General features: G+C 34.6%; 1 protein-coding gene across 1 annotated transcript in view; it reads right to left on the bottom strand.

Annotated features, from left to right (window-relative positions):
* Positions 1 to 8846: 8846 nt before the first annotated feature.
* Positions 8847 to 17605, bottom strand: part of CCDC102B (coiled-coil domain containing 102B) — a 194715-nt gene continuing 185956 nt past the window's right edge. Inside the window, 3 exon segments of the mRNA XM_058691842.1 lie at positions 8847 to 10236; positions 10238 to 10494; positions 14073 to 14282. Of these exon segments, the coding sequence (XP_058547825.1) occupies positions 10194 to 10236; positions 10238 to 10494; positions 14073 to 14282 (510 nt within the window). The 3' untranslated portion in view covers positions 8847 to 10193.

A 17605-nucleotide genomic window follows, 5' to 3' on the forward strand; every position in this document is an offset into this window, starting at 1 on the left:
TTATTATTGAACGTGTTTTGATTTATTGGAAAACACGTTTTTATTTATTGGAATTTACTGGAAACTCAATTCAATTTTTCTTTAATGGAGAAGAAAATTTAAGGACACAAATAACTGAAAATCCCAGGGGTATCTTTTTTAAATTAAAATTTTATTTTAATTCCACTATAGTTAACATACAGTGTTATATTCATTTCAGTTGTACAATATGGCGATTCCACAATTCCATACATCACCCAGTGCTCATCAGAAGTGCCCCCCTTAATCCCCATCACCTGTTTCACCCATCCCTCCCACCCATCTCTCCTCTGGTAACCAACCATCAGTTTGTTCTCTGTAGTTAAAAGTCTGTTTCTTGGTTTGTCTCTCCCACCCCCCCATTTGCTTGTTTGTTTTACTTCTGAAATTCTCCATATGAGTGAAATCATGGTATCTGTCTTTCTTTGACTGACTTATTTCACTTAGCATTATACTTTCTAGTTCCATCCATGTCGTTAAAATTGGCAAGATTTCATTTTTTTAATGGATGAATAATATTCAATCTGTGCACACTTGGGCTGCTTCCATTATTTGGCTATTGTAAATTATCAAAACTACAATGAGATATCTCTGCACACCTGTCAGAATGGCTAAACTCACAACAACCACAGGGAACAAGTGTTGGGGAGGAAAAAGGAACGCTGTTGGTGATGATGCAACCTGGTGCAGCCTCTGTGGAGAATAGTGTGGAGGGTCCTCAAAAGGTTAAAAATAGAACTACCCTATGATACAGTAATCACACCACTGGGTTTCTACCCAAAGAATATAAAAACACTAATTCAAGGGATACATGCATCCCTGTGTTTATAGCAGCGTTATTTACAATTCCCAGGGGTATCTCGATCCAGGCTATTGCTTAAGCCAGAGGCTCATTATGTCTCCAGGCCAGGCCCCTCTCCACACCTCAACTCTCTTTCTCATGTAGCAACAAGTGAAAGGATGATACTTTTTACAGTTCTGAGTCTGTATTTTCTCAGGTTGAACTTTAATTTTAACAGCAAGAAAATGCATCTCTTCAAAAAGTCTAAGCATCATTACATTTCATTTTTTCTGATGTGGTTACTTGTACGTAACTAGCAAGTGTTCCCAGAAAACTTAAATGTTTTGATTGTATACACACAAATCTCCTACCCAACCTGGAGGCAGAGGCAGGTATCAACCTTAACCACAGGATGTGGCCTGAAATTTGAGGGTGGAGTTGATCCTAGAGGAAAATCAGTGCATGTTAAGTAGAAGCCAGGTGAATAGATGTTATGGTTCCCAAAACAACCATCATCCAGTAATCTTTATAACACAAAATGGATGTTGAGTCTCCAAACACATTTAATTTTATGTTTTGCCTTGACAACGTGAAGATTTTTGTGTAGATTTTATATCTGCCGATATTAGATGACTTAGGAACTTCCTAATTGTCTCTATCATCTTGGATTTGTCAATATTGGCCTACTACACTGTTGAACTTTTCTCATGTATATGTAGCTCTGCATGTCTGTGTAATGGGGGTGGATGAATGTTTTATATACTGTGTATGTGTGTGTGTGTGTGTGTGTGTCTGTGTGTATGTATATAAATATATATAAAATAGGCATATGTAGTATATATAGAATATATATGCATTTCTATAGTATCCATAAGGCAAATAAAATGGTGGGACATATTTTTACATATAAGGATCATTCTGTCCATTTTGGACTTGAAGAGGAGATTCATTTTCAGGTTGTATACCAATAAAAGTAATTCTATTTCTGTGGTGAGGTGAACATTGATTATACTGTGCAATGTTTGCAACACAAAGAGATAAAGATACAGAGTAAACTGTAGCCATTCTTAGGTAAAGAAGTAATCAACAAGTATTTTGCTGCAGATGCTAACAGAAAACTTCCAAAATAACAATTCAGAACAGGCTCCTTAATTAAAGAAACTAAGCTATATCATTAACATACTCCAGGAATAATCTGAATTGATGGATAAAGTTCTTAAAACAACATAGAAAGGTACTTTAATCTCAGTGCAAATAAATTTGGACAGAAAGGAACAACAGGATCTAAGGATAAAGCAATTAGGAAAGGTCATGACAATTCTGTTAGCTACACAAACTAAGTATAACCACCAGATCCTTGGAGGGGAGTACCTACAAAGTTAATTTAGGAGATCCCATGACTTCTTTATCTGTGCCTTCCCCGCTATTTCCACAGCACATGGACTTTTGCTGAGCACATCTCCTCCAGAGGCCCACCAGCAGTCTTCAGAATGGGCCTTGGAGCTCCATCATCACGCCAGGGACCTGTGAGGGAGTGGACACAGATTTTAGAATCTCAGAACCTCAGCTTTCTTCCAAGTATCTCTGCCCAACGGCCACTTGTCTCTTCTACTGCACACACTTAGATTCATCTCAGAAAATTAGTAGATTTCAAGTAGATTTCACTTGTTTTCCCCAAACTTCACCAGAAGCAAATGAGCCCATGCACTTGTTTACTTCATATGGAATACCATTCCTCTCCAGGTAATGATTTCTTTTTTCTGAACTCAGTCTGAATCATCATTTTCCAGGAAGAAGCGATGACATGAATCTACTAACTTTCAGAGTTTAAGAGAGTCGCCACTATAGACTTCTTTGTTGATTATTTGATTTGACGGTAGGCTTTATGAGGACAGCTGTTACATTGTGTATCTTGCCACCTTTATAAACCCCATCTACACTGTGTCTGAAAGATAGATTGGCTATCTCAACATTTATTCCAGATTGCTTCCAGTTTTCCCTCTTGTATTGCTAAACATCTACATTTTCCTGAATCCCTTGTAGCTAGAGCCCCAGATAATCTTTAGATGCTGGAAAATAAATGTGCTTAAGTAAGACCTAAATTTGGAGCTGATTTCAGAGGAGGAAGAATGCCAACAACACATTATAGAGCTGGCAGTCATAGGGTGACTTGTATCCCCAGCTTACAGCTAAGGTAGGTGATCATGGAGGCAGCGATGAAACCGTGTCATTGAACTCTGTCTCTTCCTGACACCTTCTGTGGAGAACTCATTCCTTAGTCAGGCCTGTTCTGTGGTAATCCACCAGAGGTCATTCCTATACATCCAACATGGAGTTTGCCCCCCAAGTCCTTCTAAGTCATCCGATTCCTTATATTATATACCTTTCTGTTATTTGTCTATTTTTTGATATCTACAACCAAACTGTGAGTATTCAGTAAATGTTTGTTGAACCAACCCATAAACAAATGAAAGAGTAGATATTACGTGACCTTAAATGATTTTTTGTCTATAATAGATCAGATTACCTTTCACCCTTTATAAAATTATGTCTTAATATTCTTCTGTTCTCAGTAAATGATAAGTTATGAACATATGCAAAATAAGTAATGGGATAGTTTGCTCCTTCCGAAAATTCATATTGCCCAATCACAGAAAAAACTGAATACTTTTTAATCTAGTTTTGAAAAAAATACACTGATACTTCCTCTACAACCATTAAAAACAAAAACTAAAATGGATTTTTTTTCTTCAAGTGCATTACATGCTAATAAGCAAAAAGCAGATAAGACAAATCTAATAAAAAGAATGAAAAAGGCATTCCTCCTATGGTACAAGCTAAGCTAATAAGCAGTGACTCATTCAAATATAAAGACTAGAAAACATTAAAACTCAGATAATTATCTGGAGAAAAGGACACATTTGGGTTTTTAAATTTTGTAAATCCCAATTTTCTCTTTTTTTCCTGTTTGTATACTGAGCCAAAGGACACAGTTCTAATTATGAAATGCTCATTAATATGGGTAAAAAAACATTCCAGCTACGTCTGCCCAAATCATGCCAAATAAACAGTTTCTTTGGGAGAAATTGAATTAATTCTATCCGGCTTAAGGTAGGATAATTAATTTTAACTGGCTTAAGGTAAAATTATTCTTGTAATGCAGACTCAGCCAGCTAATTATTTCTCCATATGCTACCGTTCTCCCCACACCTGCCTCACCTTGGCACAGAAGACCTCTCACATTTCCCTGCCCTTCTCCATTTTGTCAAGGACATGCCACCAAAACAGGCACCAACTTGCCTCCAGGACAGAGAACCACGTTTTCAAGCATTAGAGCAGATTAGAAAATAAATTTCATTTGTGATATTTATTTAAATTAACTATGAGGTATACAAAACATCCTTGAAAGTAATTTGAAATTACCATTAACAAAAGATATTTATCTTAATCCCTAAAGTTATACACACACACACACACACACACACACACACACACACACACACTTCAAATCAGAAATAACCTGAAGTCATTTACAGTTATTACAAAAGGTATAATATATTTTTGGAACATTCTTGACTCGAAGATTTCCAAGTTTAGTGAAAATAAAAATCACCTAGCTATTTTCTTTCTTTCTTTCTTTCTTTCTTTCTTTCTTTCTTTCTTTCTTTCTTTCTTTCTTTCTTTCTTTCTTCTTCTTTTTCTTTTTTTAAGAGATTTTGGCTGAATCTATCAACATTTTATTTTTATTTATTGTTTCACTGTTAAAACAATTTTTTTTAAGTTTTTATTAAAATTCCACCTAGATAACCTACAATGTAATTAGTTTCAGGTGTATAATATAGTGATTCAACATTTCCGTCCAGCACCCAGTGCTCATCACAATTGCACTCCTTAATCCCCATCATCAATTTAACTGGTCCTCCCACCCACCTCCCTTCTGTTAACCATCAGTTTGTTCTCTGTAGTTAACAGTCTGTTTCTTGGTTTTCCTCTCTTTTTTCCCATTTGCTCATTTGTTTTGTTTCTTAAATTACACATATGAGTGAAATCACATGGTATTTGCCTTTCTCTGACGGATTTATTGCATTTAGCATAATGCTCTCTACCTCCATCCATGTCATTGCAAATGGCAAGATTTTATTCTTTTTTAAATGTTTATTTATTTATTTTGAGAGAGAGCGAGCACATGCATGAGAGCAGGGAAGGGGCAGAGAGAGAGAGGGGGGGAGAGAGAATCCCAAGCAAGCTCCATGCTGTCACCGCAGAACCCCATGTGGGACTCGATTCCACAAACAATGAGATCATGATCTGAGCTGAAATCCAGAGTTGGATACTTAACCAACCGAGCCACCCAAGTGCCCAAAAATTTCATTCCTCTTAGTGGCTGAGTAATATCCCATTGTGTGTGTGTGTGTGTGTGTGTGTGTGTGTGTGTGTGTCTACAGCACATCTTCCTTATCCATTCATCAGTGGACACCTAATTACTCTTTAAAAAATATATACATTTCTACTTGTCAAGTCGCATGCCTATTAATTCAGAATTTTTATTTTCAGAAAGCACCCTATCTGGTACAGTAGGACCATGATTCAATTGTTCAAGAAACATTGATTTAGGAGACAAGAACATCTAGTTTACTTTTAAATTCCTTCTCTCCACCGTGTGAATTTAACTGAACATACATGGCATAACATGATTTCAGAATGCTAGAAAAGGAGCTGAATGTGAAATATGAATGTAATTTGCAATTATTCTTTCTTGACTTTCTATTCACTTTACACTAAAATAGAACCACCTTTACACACACACACACACACAGAAGGAAGTATGTAATGGAGAATTAAAGTTGGTTAAAAAGCAAAGAGATGATTTTTGTTAGTTACTGATATATTGATGCTTCCTGTCTTCTGTTTTCCTAGAATTTAAAGAGAATTAGAAAGGCTGCCAAATGCTGTGGGAATTTAAATACCATTAAATTAAGCACAATAAAATGATAGGGAAACACAAAGTGATGGGCAGTGGAAGAGAAATAAGAAATGAAAATTCTCTCAATTATGTCAACAAACATATTAAATTTAACTGTGTGAATTAAAAAGAAATAAATCCAGCAAGTGGAAAGAGTACACTAAGCTGGATCAGGAGCCAACAGCTATTTTTGTGAAAATAAACTGAAATTCCAAAGAAATATTACATTATCCTCATGAACCCAAATTAGTGCTTTATTTAAACCTAGTAGCTAAATTTTGGAAAACATAAGATAATGGAATTTTGGTGCTAGAAGAATCTCAGCTAGAATCTCCAGATTCTTTTCTTAAAAATGAGGAAACTAAAGCACAAGGAGGATTATTTGGTCAAAATATTGAGTATGAACCAGGATAAGAATTTTATTCTTTCTAAACACTGGTCCTAGTTTCCTGTTATGGACGTACTGAATCACACATTTAGCAGTTACCACTTTCATTGGATAATAATGTGGATGATCTTTGGAGTCTTTGTTTTAAAGGCACTAATTCATTCATGAGGACTCTGCTCTCAGACCTACTCACCTTGCCAAAGCGACACCCCCAAATATTATCACATTTGCAATAAAGTTTCAGCATATGAACTTTGGAGGGACACAAATATTTAGTAGATCTCAATATTCCCAAAAGTCAGCTACAGATTCAGTGGAGTGCCTACCAAAAACCCAACTGCATTTTTTGCAGAAATGGAAAAGCTGATCTTCAAATTCATACGGAATTTTAATTGGCTCGAAATAAATAAAATTATATTGAAAAAGAAGAACAAAGCTGGGGGAGCATATGTCTCGATTTCAAAATTTACTACAAAGATACAGCAATCAAAAGAATGTGGTACTGGCATAATGGTAAGTACGTAAACTAACGGAATGAAATCGAGCCTCCAGAAATAAGTCCATAGCTCTATAAACTACTGATTTGCAACAAAGGTGCGAGCACCATTCACTAGGAGACAAAAAGTCTCTTCAATAAATAGTGTGGGAGCAACTGATTCATGTGCCAAATTATGCAGTTGGATTCCTATCTTATACTATATATATAAATTAACTGAAAACAGGTAAAACTATGAAAGTCTTTTTTTATTCTTCAGTTTTTTATTTTATTGTTTTTTACTTGTAACTGTCTTAAAATTTATAAATATAATTTATTGTCACTTTCTTACACCATACACAAAAATAAAAGTCTTAGAAGAAAACACAGGGGCTAAATCTTCATGCCTTGGATTTAGCAATGGATTCTTAGAAATGAAACTTTAAAAGCACAAACAGCAAAAGAAAACTAGATGCATTGGATTTTATCAAAATTAAAAACTTCGTACATCAGAAGACATTCCCAAGAAAGTGAAAAGACAACCTAAATGGTACAAAGTGTTGGGAAATCATATATCTGATAAGGGTTTAATATCCAGAATACATAGAGAACTCTTACAACTCAGCAACAGAAAGGGAAACAACTTTATGTTTAAAAAAGGGGACGGTGGGGCGGAGAGGCAAAGAATTTGAACAGACATTTCTCCAAAAAGGATATAGAAGCACATAGAAAGATTTTTAACATCATTAATCGTGAGGGAAATGCAAAGCAAAACCACCATAAGATACCACACTACACAGCCATTTGCATGAGTGCAATTTTAAAAAGATAAAACCAAAACCAATGTTTCTGAGGTTATGGAGAGCTCGGAACTCTCATACACTGTGACAGGAATGTCATGGCTAAGCCACTGTGGGGAGCTGATTCCTCCAAACATTAAATATGGAACTACCATATGACCCTGAAATTCTACTCCTGGATATATGCCTAAAATAATTGAAAACAGGTACTCAAATAAATGGATGTAAATACATGTTTATAATAACATTGTTCAAAAGAGCCAAATGATGAAAACAACCCAGGTGTCCATCAGCACATAAATGGATGAACAAATTGTCGTATTTCCATGGAATCAAATACTATGCGACCAAAAAGGAGAATGAAGAACTGATGTACACACGAACCTTGAAATCTTATGTATGTTAAAGAAGCCAGACACAAAATGTTACATGTTGTATGATCCCATGAAACATCCAGATGGGTAAATCCATAGAAACAGAACGCAGACTTGCTGTTGCCAGAAGATTTGGGGAGCGGGGAAAAGGAGTTACTAATGCTTACTGGGTTTCCCCTGAGGATGGTGAAAATGTTTTGGAATCAGTTACAGGTGGTAGGTGTACAATATTGTGAATGCATTAAATGCCACTAAGTTATTCACTTCAAAATGGCTAATTTTATGGAGGTGCCTGGGTGACTCAGTTAGTTAAGCATCTGACCCTTGATCTCACTCAGCTCAGTTCTTGATCCCAGGGTCATGAGTTCAAAAAAAAAAAAAAAAAAGAGAATTTTATGTAACATAACTTCACTTTGAGAAAAAGGAAAAGAAAAAAGAACAAAATAGTGAGTGTCTCAGGCCTACAGGTTTGTCCCCTCAACTTGTAGTTTTATTTTTTTATTTGGATTTTAGCTTTAGTTTTAAGGAAATACTATAAACATAGTGTTTTTTTCATTTTAAATAAGAAGCTAAATATTATTTCCTATCACTGCTTTAAATCAAGCTAATATAAATCAACTGATAACAGCTATGTGAAATGCCAATCATTTTGTAATAATATAGTGGATTATTAGTAGTATGCTAGGCATATCAACAGAAAATGATATAATTTCATATCTGAATGTCACAATTTATATTATAAAATTTCACGAAGTTCTAAATCTAGAAAATATAAGTGACCTAAAGCGTCAAAATTTACATCTTGGTTTTAATTGGCTGTGGGGTAAAATATCATTGATCTGGTATACATGAAGCAAATTTTAAAGGATATCATAAGCCTGCAACAATCTTATAGACCTCATTGCCCTCTAACACAGAATAAAAAAGAGAGTATAAGAATTAAAGATAAATCAAAATATACAATGGAATTTAATGGAGATGGAACATATGTTTATTTATTTATTCATTTGCCACACCTTTATCAAGTTGTGGCAAACACTAGGATGGGTTGGGATTTACTATTCATAATTTTAATTTAATAATCTATGACAGCATTTGTTTTTTTCTAAGAAAAGGTGAAACTCCACCCAGTTTTAATATATTCCTAGAAATAATGCTTCATATGTACAAAATCTTATTTGTGTATCTTTTCTCCAGTGAATAATCACAAAACAACGAAAAATAAAACTTTTACTTTCGAGTTTATTTATAAAAATCAATTCATTGTCTGCATTTACATGTGCGTTTGAATGCATGAATGCATGTGAGTATTTCAGGGTGAGTGAGGGCAGTCATTATATTAGAGAAAATGCCACCCTCTTTTGTAGTATATTGATTTATTTTAATTCAGTGTGAAATTTCACTAGATACCTCTTTATGACATTAACAAATGGTACTTAAGCGTCTGTCTCTGATAACTTCAGAAATTCTTGGAGAAAAGAACATTGTTCTGGTCAACCCACACAATCTAATTTACTTTTGCTAAAATGTATACAAAATCACGGATGTGTTTCTAAGTTTTATGAAATCACTGAATTATCAATTCATGAAAGACACTCATGTGTAGATCAGTGTTTTGCTACAACTAAGACATTCTTCAAAATGAATTATTTTCATTTTTATATACCAAAATATATTTCACATAAGAAAGGGTTAAAATTTTCCATATCTCTAAAGTCTCTACAGTAATATAAATTTTTACTAATCACTGTATTAAAAATTAAAATTTCTAGGGTACCACAGAAAGCAAAGCTATGTAAGAATGGTTAAAGAAAAAGGTGAAATAACCCTGTCTAATAACATCAAATTATGTTATTTTATATTTAAAATTATTATTTTACAACAGCATAAGAACAGATATATTTATTCTTAAATTATTCAATAATTGTATGAGCAATGAAGGTTTTAAAAGATAAATAATGAGTGAAGAAGTTAACAAAGCCATAGGTTTGCCTGATAAACCTCTGAGTGAAAATAAAACATTTCTGAGGATAAAGTTACTAAGCAAAATAATGTCATTCCTATTCAAGAAATGGACACTGTCAGTAATGTAAATTCATTAGGAATTGACTTTGATGGCCTTTCTACTCTTAGATTAATTCATCATTTTCCTGAGACACATCAATTACCACTCTGTCACATTAGCTTTCTGAAAATGACCCACCGTGTGACCTGAAGGAAGAGTCAGTTGCCAGAATGATTTAAGAAAACAAGCCTCCAAAAAGCTCCACAACAGGCATGTTGACTAGTTCACGGGGCTTTACCCCATAGAATACTGACCACTTTTTCCAATAACTTTTCACTTTAAAACGTGTTATTTGGAATGGAGAATACAAACACTGCATATCTACAGAATCAAGGCTTTCCAAGTACAAAACTCCCTGTCACTGAATAAAGTAGGTAAAGCAAACAAGCATTTAAAGGTATCATTTTTAGAAAAATGGTTGGGAATTACAACTCTACTTTTCTCCATTACAGCAAAATCAGGACATATTTTGATAAATATTAGCCTATATGTGTTTGCTCCCATTTTGGTTATTCTGTTATGTCCTCTCACTTTATAGTCGGCACAAATTCCACTTTTCCCTTCTTTTTCCCTCATTTGTCTTCTCTTGTCCTCTCTTCTCTCCTCTCCTCTCTGTCTTCCTAAAAGTTCCTGGAAACAAACAAAGGGAGGAAGAGAGGTGGAAGTAAAAGCTCAAAAAGAGAATAGATTTGGTGAAGCCCTTCAAGTTTTTTCTTTTTCTTTTCCCCAAGCCCTGAAGATGTTATTTTCTTAACCTCACGATTTATGGGTTGTCTTGAAACTTACTTCTCTCTGTGTCTCTCGTAGGCATGGTCCCATCTCTCATATATCATATTGATTAGTAATTTTGCAATGTATTCATTAAAAATTCAGGTGTGCTGCTGTTTTTGTTTTTTAATTGTAAAAAATTGATGCACACATAGCCTTAACATAGGACATGAAAACAACCACAATATGGACATTCATGTGATGAGATCATCTGTGTTAAGGAGAATCTTTGTCTTTAAATTAACAGTGCAATTTAAAATTAAAAGATGTTGGGGCGCCTGGGTGGCACAGTCGGTTAAGCGTCCGACTTCAGCCAGGTCACGATCTCGCGGTCCGTGAGTTCGAGCCCCGCGTCAGGCTCTGGGCTGATGGCTCGGAGCCTGGAGCCTGCTTCCGATTCTGTGTCTCTCTCTCTCTCTCTGCCCCTCCCCCGTTCATGCTCTGTCTCTCTCTGTCCCAAAAATAAATAAAAAACGTTGAAAAAAAATTAAAAAAAAATAAATAAATAAAATCAAATTAAAAGATGTTTTCTTTAAAAATCTATTCCCTGTAATACTGAAGCCGAAATATGCAAAAATGTATGCAAAATATAGCACTCTATATATTTCAAATATATATGCAAAATTCTTCCCCTCTTGTATAATAAGGATTTATACAAAAAAATCATCAAACAATGAGAATGTTACAGTTCAAGAAATTAACACAATTTATCGATATGGAGATTTCCATGAATACCAGGTAGTTTTGTGTCTGTCACAGACATTTGTTAAATGCAATAGATATAAATATAATGTAGTAAGAGAACTTACACCTCTTTTAGAGACTGATAACTGAGTGGTTACTGTTTTATCACTTACATGCCGACACTTATTTCCACTATCTCCCTCATATACAGTATTTATATCCACATAGATATATGTTACTTCTATACGATAATTATATACGTATATACACATGATACTCCTATATGGAACTTGCATGCATAGTTTATATACATATAAATTAGGTTTTATTAAAATAATATTAAAATTACAATTTAGTCTCATGTTATAATAAAATCTGCACTATTGTCTGGACTTAGGCATGTTCTATATGCAGCTTTGATCCATTTGGCATTTGGGGACACAATCTTGATCCCAGTGGGGATCTCTGTGGCACCAAAGATTTTGACCTGCAGCTGTTCTATGATAATTATTTTGGTTCATGTAGGGAGTCTGAATTCTGAATGAAGAGTAAGAATCACCAGCACCTCTTCCTGGTCGTCAAGATAATATATACTTGAGGAATAGTTTTCTGATGGATGAACATACCCACTGGGTTGGTTAGGCCTTCCAGAATCTTCTCAGTTTCCAAGTTGTGTTTAGTTCTAAGTGAAGAACCACACTTGTCTCAAAGACCCCAGGGACGGACTCTGTGCCCTGTTGACAGGACATGCCAATTGGTATATACCAATCGTATATACCAATACATATACCAATGGTATATACCAATGCCAGTTCTAAACAGCCCCAATCAACTCTCGTATTTCCTAACTGACATACTTTATAACATTTTGAGGTAACCACATAGGAATCAAAATGAAATAGGATTAATTACTTCGCCTGTATTCCCATTCTACTTTATTCTTAGCAATCAACATGATGTCCTATTGATAATGATTTATGTATTTATAGAGACTTTAAGCCCATTCTGGGCAGGGATAATGATTCGTTCATCTTCACATCACCCACAGAGTATAATATAAACGCTTGTTAGTTCAGGTGAGTCAAACATACCCAGGTATTTTGATGATCAAACTTGTTTCATAATTGAAATAATTCTGTGCTTCCACAAGTAGAAACACATAAAAACATCTCTACAGATGTTACGTATATCGGAACCACTATTAAGGCTGGTTTCATACAACATTTTGCTGTAACAAAATGGATATTTGCACTTGCAAGTCACAAAACACTAATGCAATTTAATCTTGTATTTGCAATTAATCTCTAGAATCACAAGAAATAAGGAAAGGTGAAATGGAATTCAACTTTTCTGGCCATCTTTAGCTTTTAGAGCTCATATGAGTATGAACTACTTATATAACTAAAAGATATGAGCTTATCAAACTCACTTTTAATTCACTGGTAAAGAAATGGAATGAAAAGACAGAAGAGTGCATTAAGATACTATATGTACTAGGGGCACCTGGGTGGCTCAGTCCATTAAGTGTCCGACTTCGGCTCAGGTCATGATCTCGCGGTTTGTGAGTTCGAGCCCTGGGTTGGGCTCTGTGCTAACAGCTCAGAGCCTGGGGCCTGCTTCGGATTCTGTGTCTCCCTCTCTCTCTGCCCCTCCCCTGCTCATGCTCTGTCTCTCTCTGTCTCAAAAATGAATAAAACATTAACAATTTTTTTAAATAAAAAAAGATACTATATGTACTTTAATGGAAGAAATAGAAACAAGATGTAAATGTTTTGCAGCATGTTGACACTAAAACACACAAATTGCAACTGCCATTAAGAGATTATTTTTAAACTCTAAAAACAATTTATTTTAAAGCAATCCCATCTATAGCAGTAATTATTCTACTGACTTTAGGATAAAATAATTCCAAGACAACCTAAATTTCTCAAAGCCAGATTTTGAATTTAAATCTAGTTTTAACATTTATGTTATAGGCTACAAAAGCTATTTGAAACATGATGCATTGTATTGACTCAAAAACAATTTTTCTGAGACTAAAAAAGAACCAGAGAAGAGTAAACGGAATTGAAACTAAATTGAAACGTTTATGCAGATCCTTACTAAAGTTACTGACAAATGCCTATTACACAGTTGTTCAAACTAACGGAGAAATAGACTTACTTAAAAATAAGATCAATTGCTTGAAAAACACTGGGGCAAAACTGTAAAAGGAAATGAAAAATACAAAGGTCCATCCTTTCATTTTCTCTTCCTTTTGGAAAAGCTTGAAAGTGTTGGATTTGTCATAGTGTAACATTTTCTTTTTTTCAATATTTTATTTATTTTTTATTTTTTTAACGTTTATTCATTTTCTTGAGAGACAGAGAGAGAGACAAAGCAAGAGTGGAAGAGGGACAGAGAGAGAGGGAGACACAGAATCCAAAGCAAGCTGCAGGCTCTGAACTGACAGCACAGAGCCTGATGCGGGGCTCGAACTCTCAAACCGTGAGATCATTACCTGAGCCGAAGTCAGATGGTTAACCGACTGAGCCACCCAGGCACCCTAATAGTGTAACATTTTCATACAAAATCTGTTACACTGTTTCCATATGCATGAACAACATTATTCTACTTGCAATGAGAAAAAGAGCAAGCATTAGATGTTAAATAGTACAAAGGAAATATTCAGACTTGGAGGTGGGTAAAAGTTAAGGCAGCATGAGGGAGGCAACTTACAGTGAGTGAGAACATTTGCTTCCAAGAAACCCCGATACCTTGATTTTTTCCTGCAGTTCAATTTGTGAGGTCTTGAAGTCAGGACCTGGAGAGTTTGCACTTAATACATTTCTCCTCTCCAGAAGCTCTTCCATTTCTTCCACTTGGGCCTTTAGCCTTCTATTTTCTCTTTCCAGTCCTTGTTTTTCTGTTTCAAGTATTTCCCTCTTGTCCCGCTCCAAGATATTTTCAGCTTGCAATCTCTCTAGCTAAATACAGAAAACACAAAGAAGCAACATGTAGCATTTGTAATTATCAAAAGGCAAGGCACCCAGCAAACAAGCTCCCACTAAGAAAGGTTCACAGACACATAGATTTATATGATTTTTAAAAAGAACACTGTATTTGTCTGAAAAGTTGTGAACAACACGAAGATCCTAAGACCAGGCCATGCCCTAGATAAATGCAGTCTTCCTCTTGGTTCATGAGACTATTTCTATAATCGCACAGACCATATTTGTCAAATAAATATGTCAAATGAAAAACGATAATATTCTGGCGATCATCTCCACTTAAATGATGAACATTATCCATTGGGAAGGCACGAAATAATTTCTTGGGTAATTTTGGTTGGATGGATATAGTGCATGTATTCATTCACTTATTATTTATTTACTCTACCTTTATTTATTTATTTACCATACCTTTCAAGTTCCATATATTATACTAGTCACTGAGGACAAAGACAAGCGAGTGAAACAAAATAGTATAATCCATAATTAAAGTACTATAAAATATAGTCAAGCACACATGAGTGAGTGGCTAATTGGATTTCCAGAGAATTGGAGGTTGACAACCATGGCCAGGGGGCCACATCTGACCCATCTCTTTTAGTATACCCCATGATAATAGTAGTTTTTCATTTTTTTATAGTTGAAAACAATTAAAAAAGAATACTACTTCAGGCACACTGACATTATACAAAATTCAAATTTCAGTGTCAAAAAATAAAGTTGTATTGGAATGCAGTCATGTTCATTCATTGACATATTGTTTATGATTATTGTCACACTAACAATGGCAGAGTTGAACTGTTGAGACAGAGGCTGTATGACCAGCAAAGCCTAGATTATTTACTATCTGACCCCTTAGGGACAAAGTCTGCTCACTTCCAATTCTGTCCCATGATTCTCAACCACGGCTGCACATGAGATTGCCTTAGGGAGATGTTGGTAATTACTGGTGAACAAGAACCCACCTCTAGGAGTTTTGATTTATTGAACTTAGGGTAATTTTAATGTCTCTCTCCCTTGGTCAGTTTTTGTTGTTTTAATATTTTTCTATTTAGATTTTAAAGAGGCAATATCAAACATGTTTATTTTATTCAGTTTCATTATGTTTAAATATTTGCTCGTTATTATAATGACATTAAATTATAATTGCCTGCTATGATTATTTTTTTTCTTGTTCTGGATGTTGTAAGTAGAAATGATTAGTAGCTTTTTTAGTTCTAAATTCTAATCCTGAGCTCTGAATTCTAATCTTGACTTCACCATTTATTCTGTGGGTAAATTCGGTCAGGCAACTTAATCTCCCCATATGGACAATTTATTCTCTAATGTAACAGGGTCTGTGAGAAGTAAAATTAATTAAATTGACAGGAAAACACTTTGCATAGCAATGTTCTACTTAGAGAAAAAACACTGTGGCCATATAATTTGGGGGCAATACTTATATACGTATTTCTCTCATAATTTGAGCATATGTATATCCAAACGTCAAAGTAATTTCATGGCATACATCTGTATGGTGAAGCCACACTTCACAGTAGAAAAACAAGTAGAACCTAGTCCTGATTCTGTCACTTATCATTTTTTGGCTGATTCTGAATAAAACGTTTCCTCTTTTTGTTCCTTTTTAAAAATAAAATTCGGATGAGAACACCAGACCCACCAAATCCGTGGAATTATAAGGGCTGAATGAAATCAGTTATTTGAAATGCCTTGTAAACTATGTAACATGATTAAAATGTGAGACATTTTTAAACTGTTAAGGATAGAAATTGGAAATTATTCATTTTTACATAGTTTTAAACGGCTTGATTGCAAAGAACTGATTAGTATTATAATATTATAAAGGATTTTTCATGACATTTTAAATTCTAAAAGAGAGATCAACTTAAGGAAAATGTTAGACTTCAAAAATATCTTTGGAAATGAATTTGCATTAAAAAATTTCTAAAACACCCTTTTTCATATACACATATTATACCATTATTATAGAAAATACTCTGTTCCCAAATCAAAGGGATGTTCTGGCTTCTAAAAAACAGGAAACAAAAATTACATTCTTGAGACTGGACCTTGTGTATCAACTAAATATCATAAACTAAGGGACCAAATTTTAGACGATGTGGTTAAACATGTGGAGTATCTATTGGGGGATTTAAGGTGAAAACAGTATTTCAAAATCCAATTACCAACATGACATTTCTTTAATTATTAAGGTTCATGCTTAAACTTTTTGACTATCATCATGTCACTTACGAGAATTAAAATAATAAAGCTGTAAGAAAAAATCATTAACTTAGTGATGAAAATTAATTTTAGGGGCGCCTGAATGGCTCAGTTGGTTAAGCATCCAACTTCAGCTCAGGTCATGATCTCATGGTTTGTGGGTTCAAGCCTCCATGCTTACAGTGTAGAGCTTGGGATCCATACCTGAGATTCTCTCTCTCCCTCTCTCTCTGCCCCTCCCTGACTCATGCTTTCTCTCTCTCTCAAAATAAATAAATAAAATTTTTAAAAAAAATTTTTAAAAAGAAAAATTAATTTGAGGAAAAGAATATATATTTTGGCCAAGGGGATATATAATATGATGGTATGTCAGGGTATTATGAAACTGTAGGCATTTAAAAGAAATTGATGAAGTCCTTTTTCTTACTAATAACAGGTAGCAGATAGAACTAAGGTTTTAAAAAAGTAATAGATTGTTTGATGAATAAACTCTAAATTTTTAAAAAAAAATAAAGGAATGATTTTACCAGTCATAACAACAAATCTTAAATAATCACGTCTGATTATTTGTTATTTGCAGCTTATTAACACAGTGTGATTATATGATAAATTTATGTATACAAGACACAAAAAAGTAAAGGTTATGTGGAAATTGGAACATCACAAATATTACAAGCAGTTTAAAATGTGTTTTAAAGATTTCTTTATTTTTGAGAGAGACAGAGTGTGAGCGGGAGAGGGGCAGAGAGAGAGGGAGACACAGAATCGGAAGCAGGCTCCAGGCTCTGAGCTGTCAACACAGAGCCCGACGCAGGGCTCAAACTCGCAGACTTCAAGATCATGACCTGAGCCAAAGTCGGATGCTTAAGCGACTGAGCCACCCAGGTGCCTGATATTATAAGCAGTTTTATTTCTGTTTTCATTTCACAAAATTTTTTCTTATCAAATTATTCTTTTCCAAGAATCATATGAAAATCTACCACATTAAAAGCCATTCAACTAAATGCAAGTTAAAAAGACAAAATAAACATCAGGTACTATTTTAAGCCCTCAGATTTATGGTAAGCAATTCCAAG

This window comes from Neofelis nebulosa, chromosome 11 (genome assembly GCF_028018385.1).
Source record: "Neofelis nebulosa isolate mNeoNeb1 chromosome 11, mNeoNeb1.pri, whole genome shotgun sequence".
Classification (NCBI taxonomy): domain Eukaryota; kingdom Metazoa; phylum Chordata; class Mammalia; order Carnivora; family Felidae; genus Neofelis; species Neofelis nebulosa.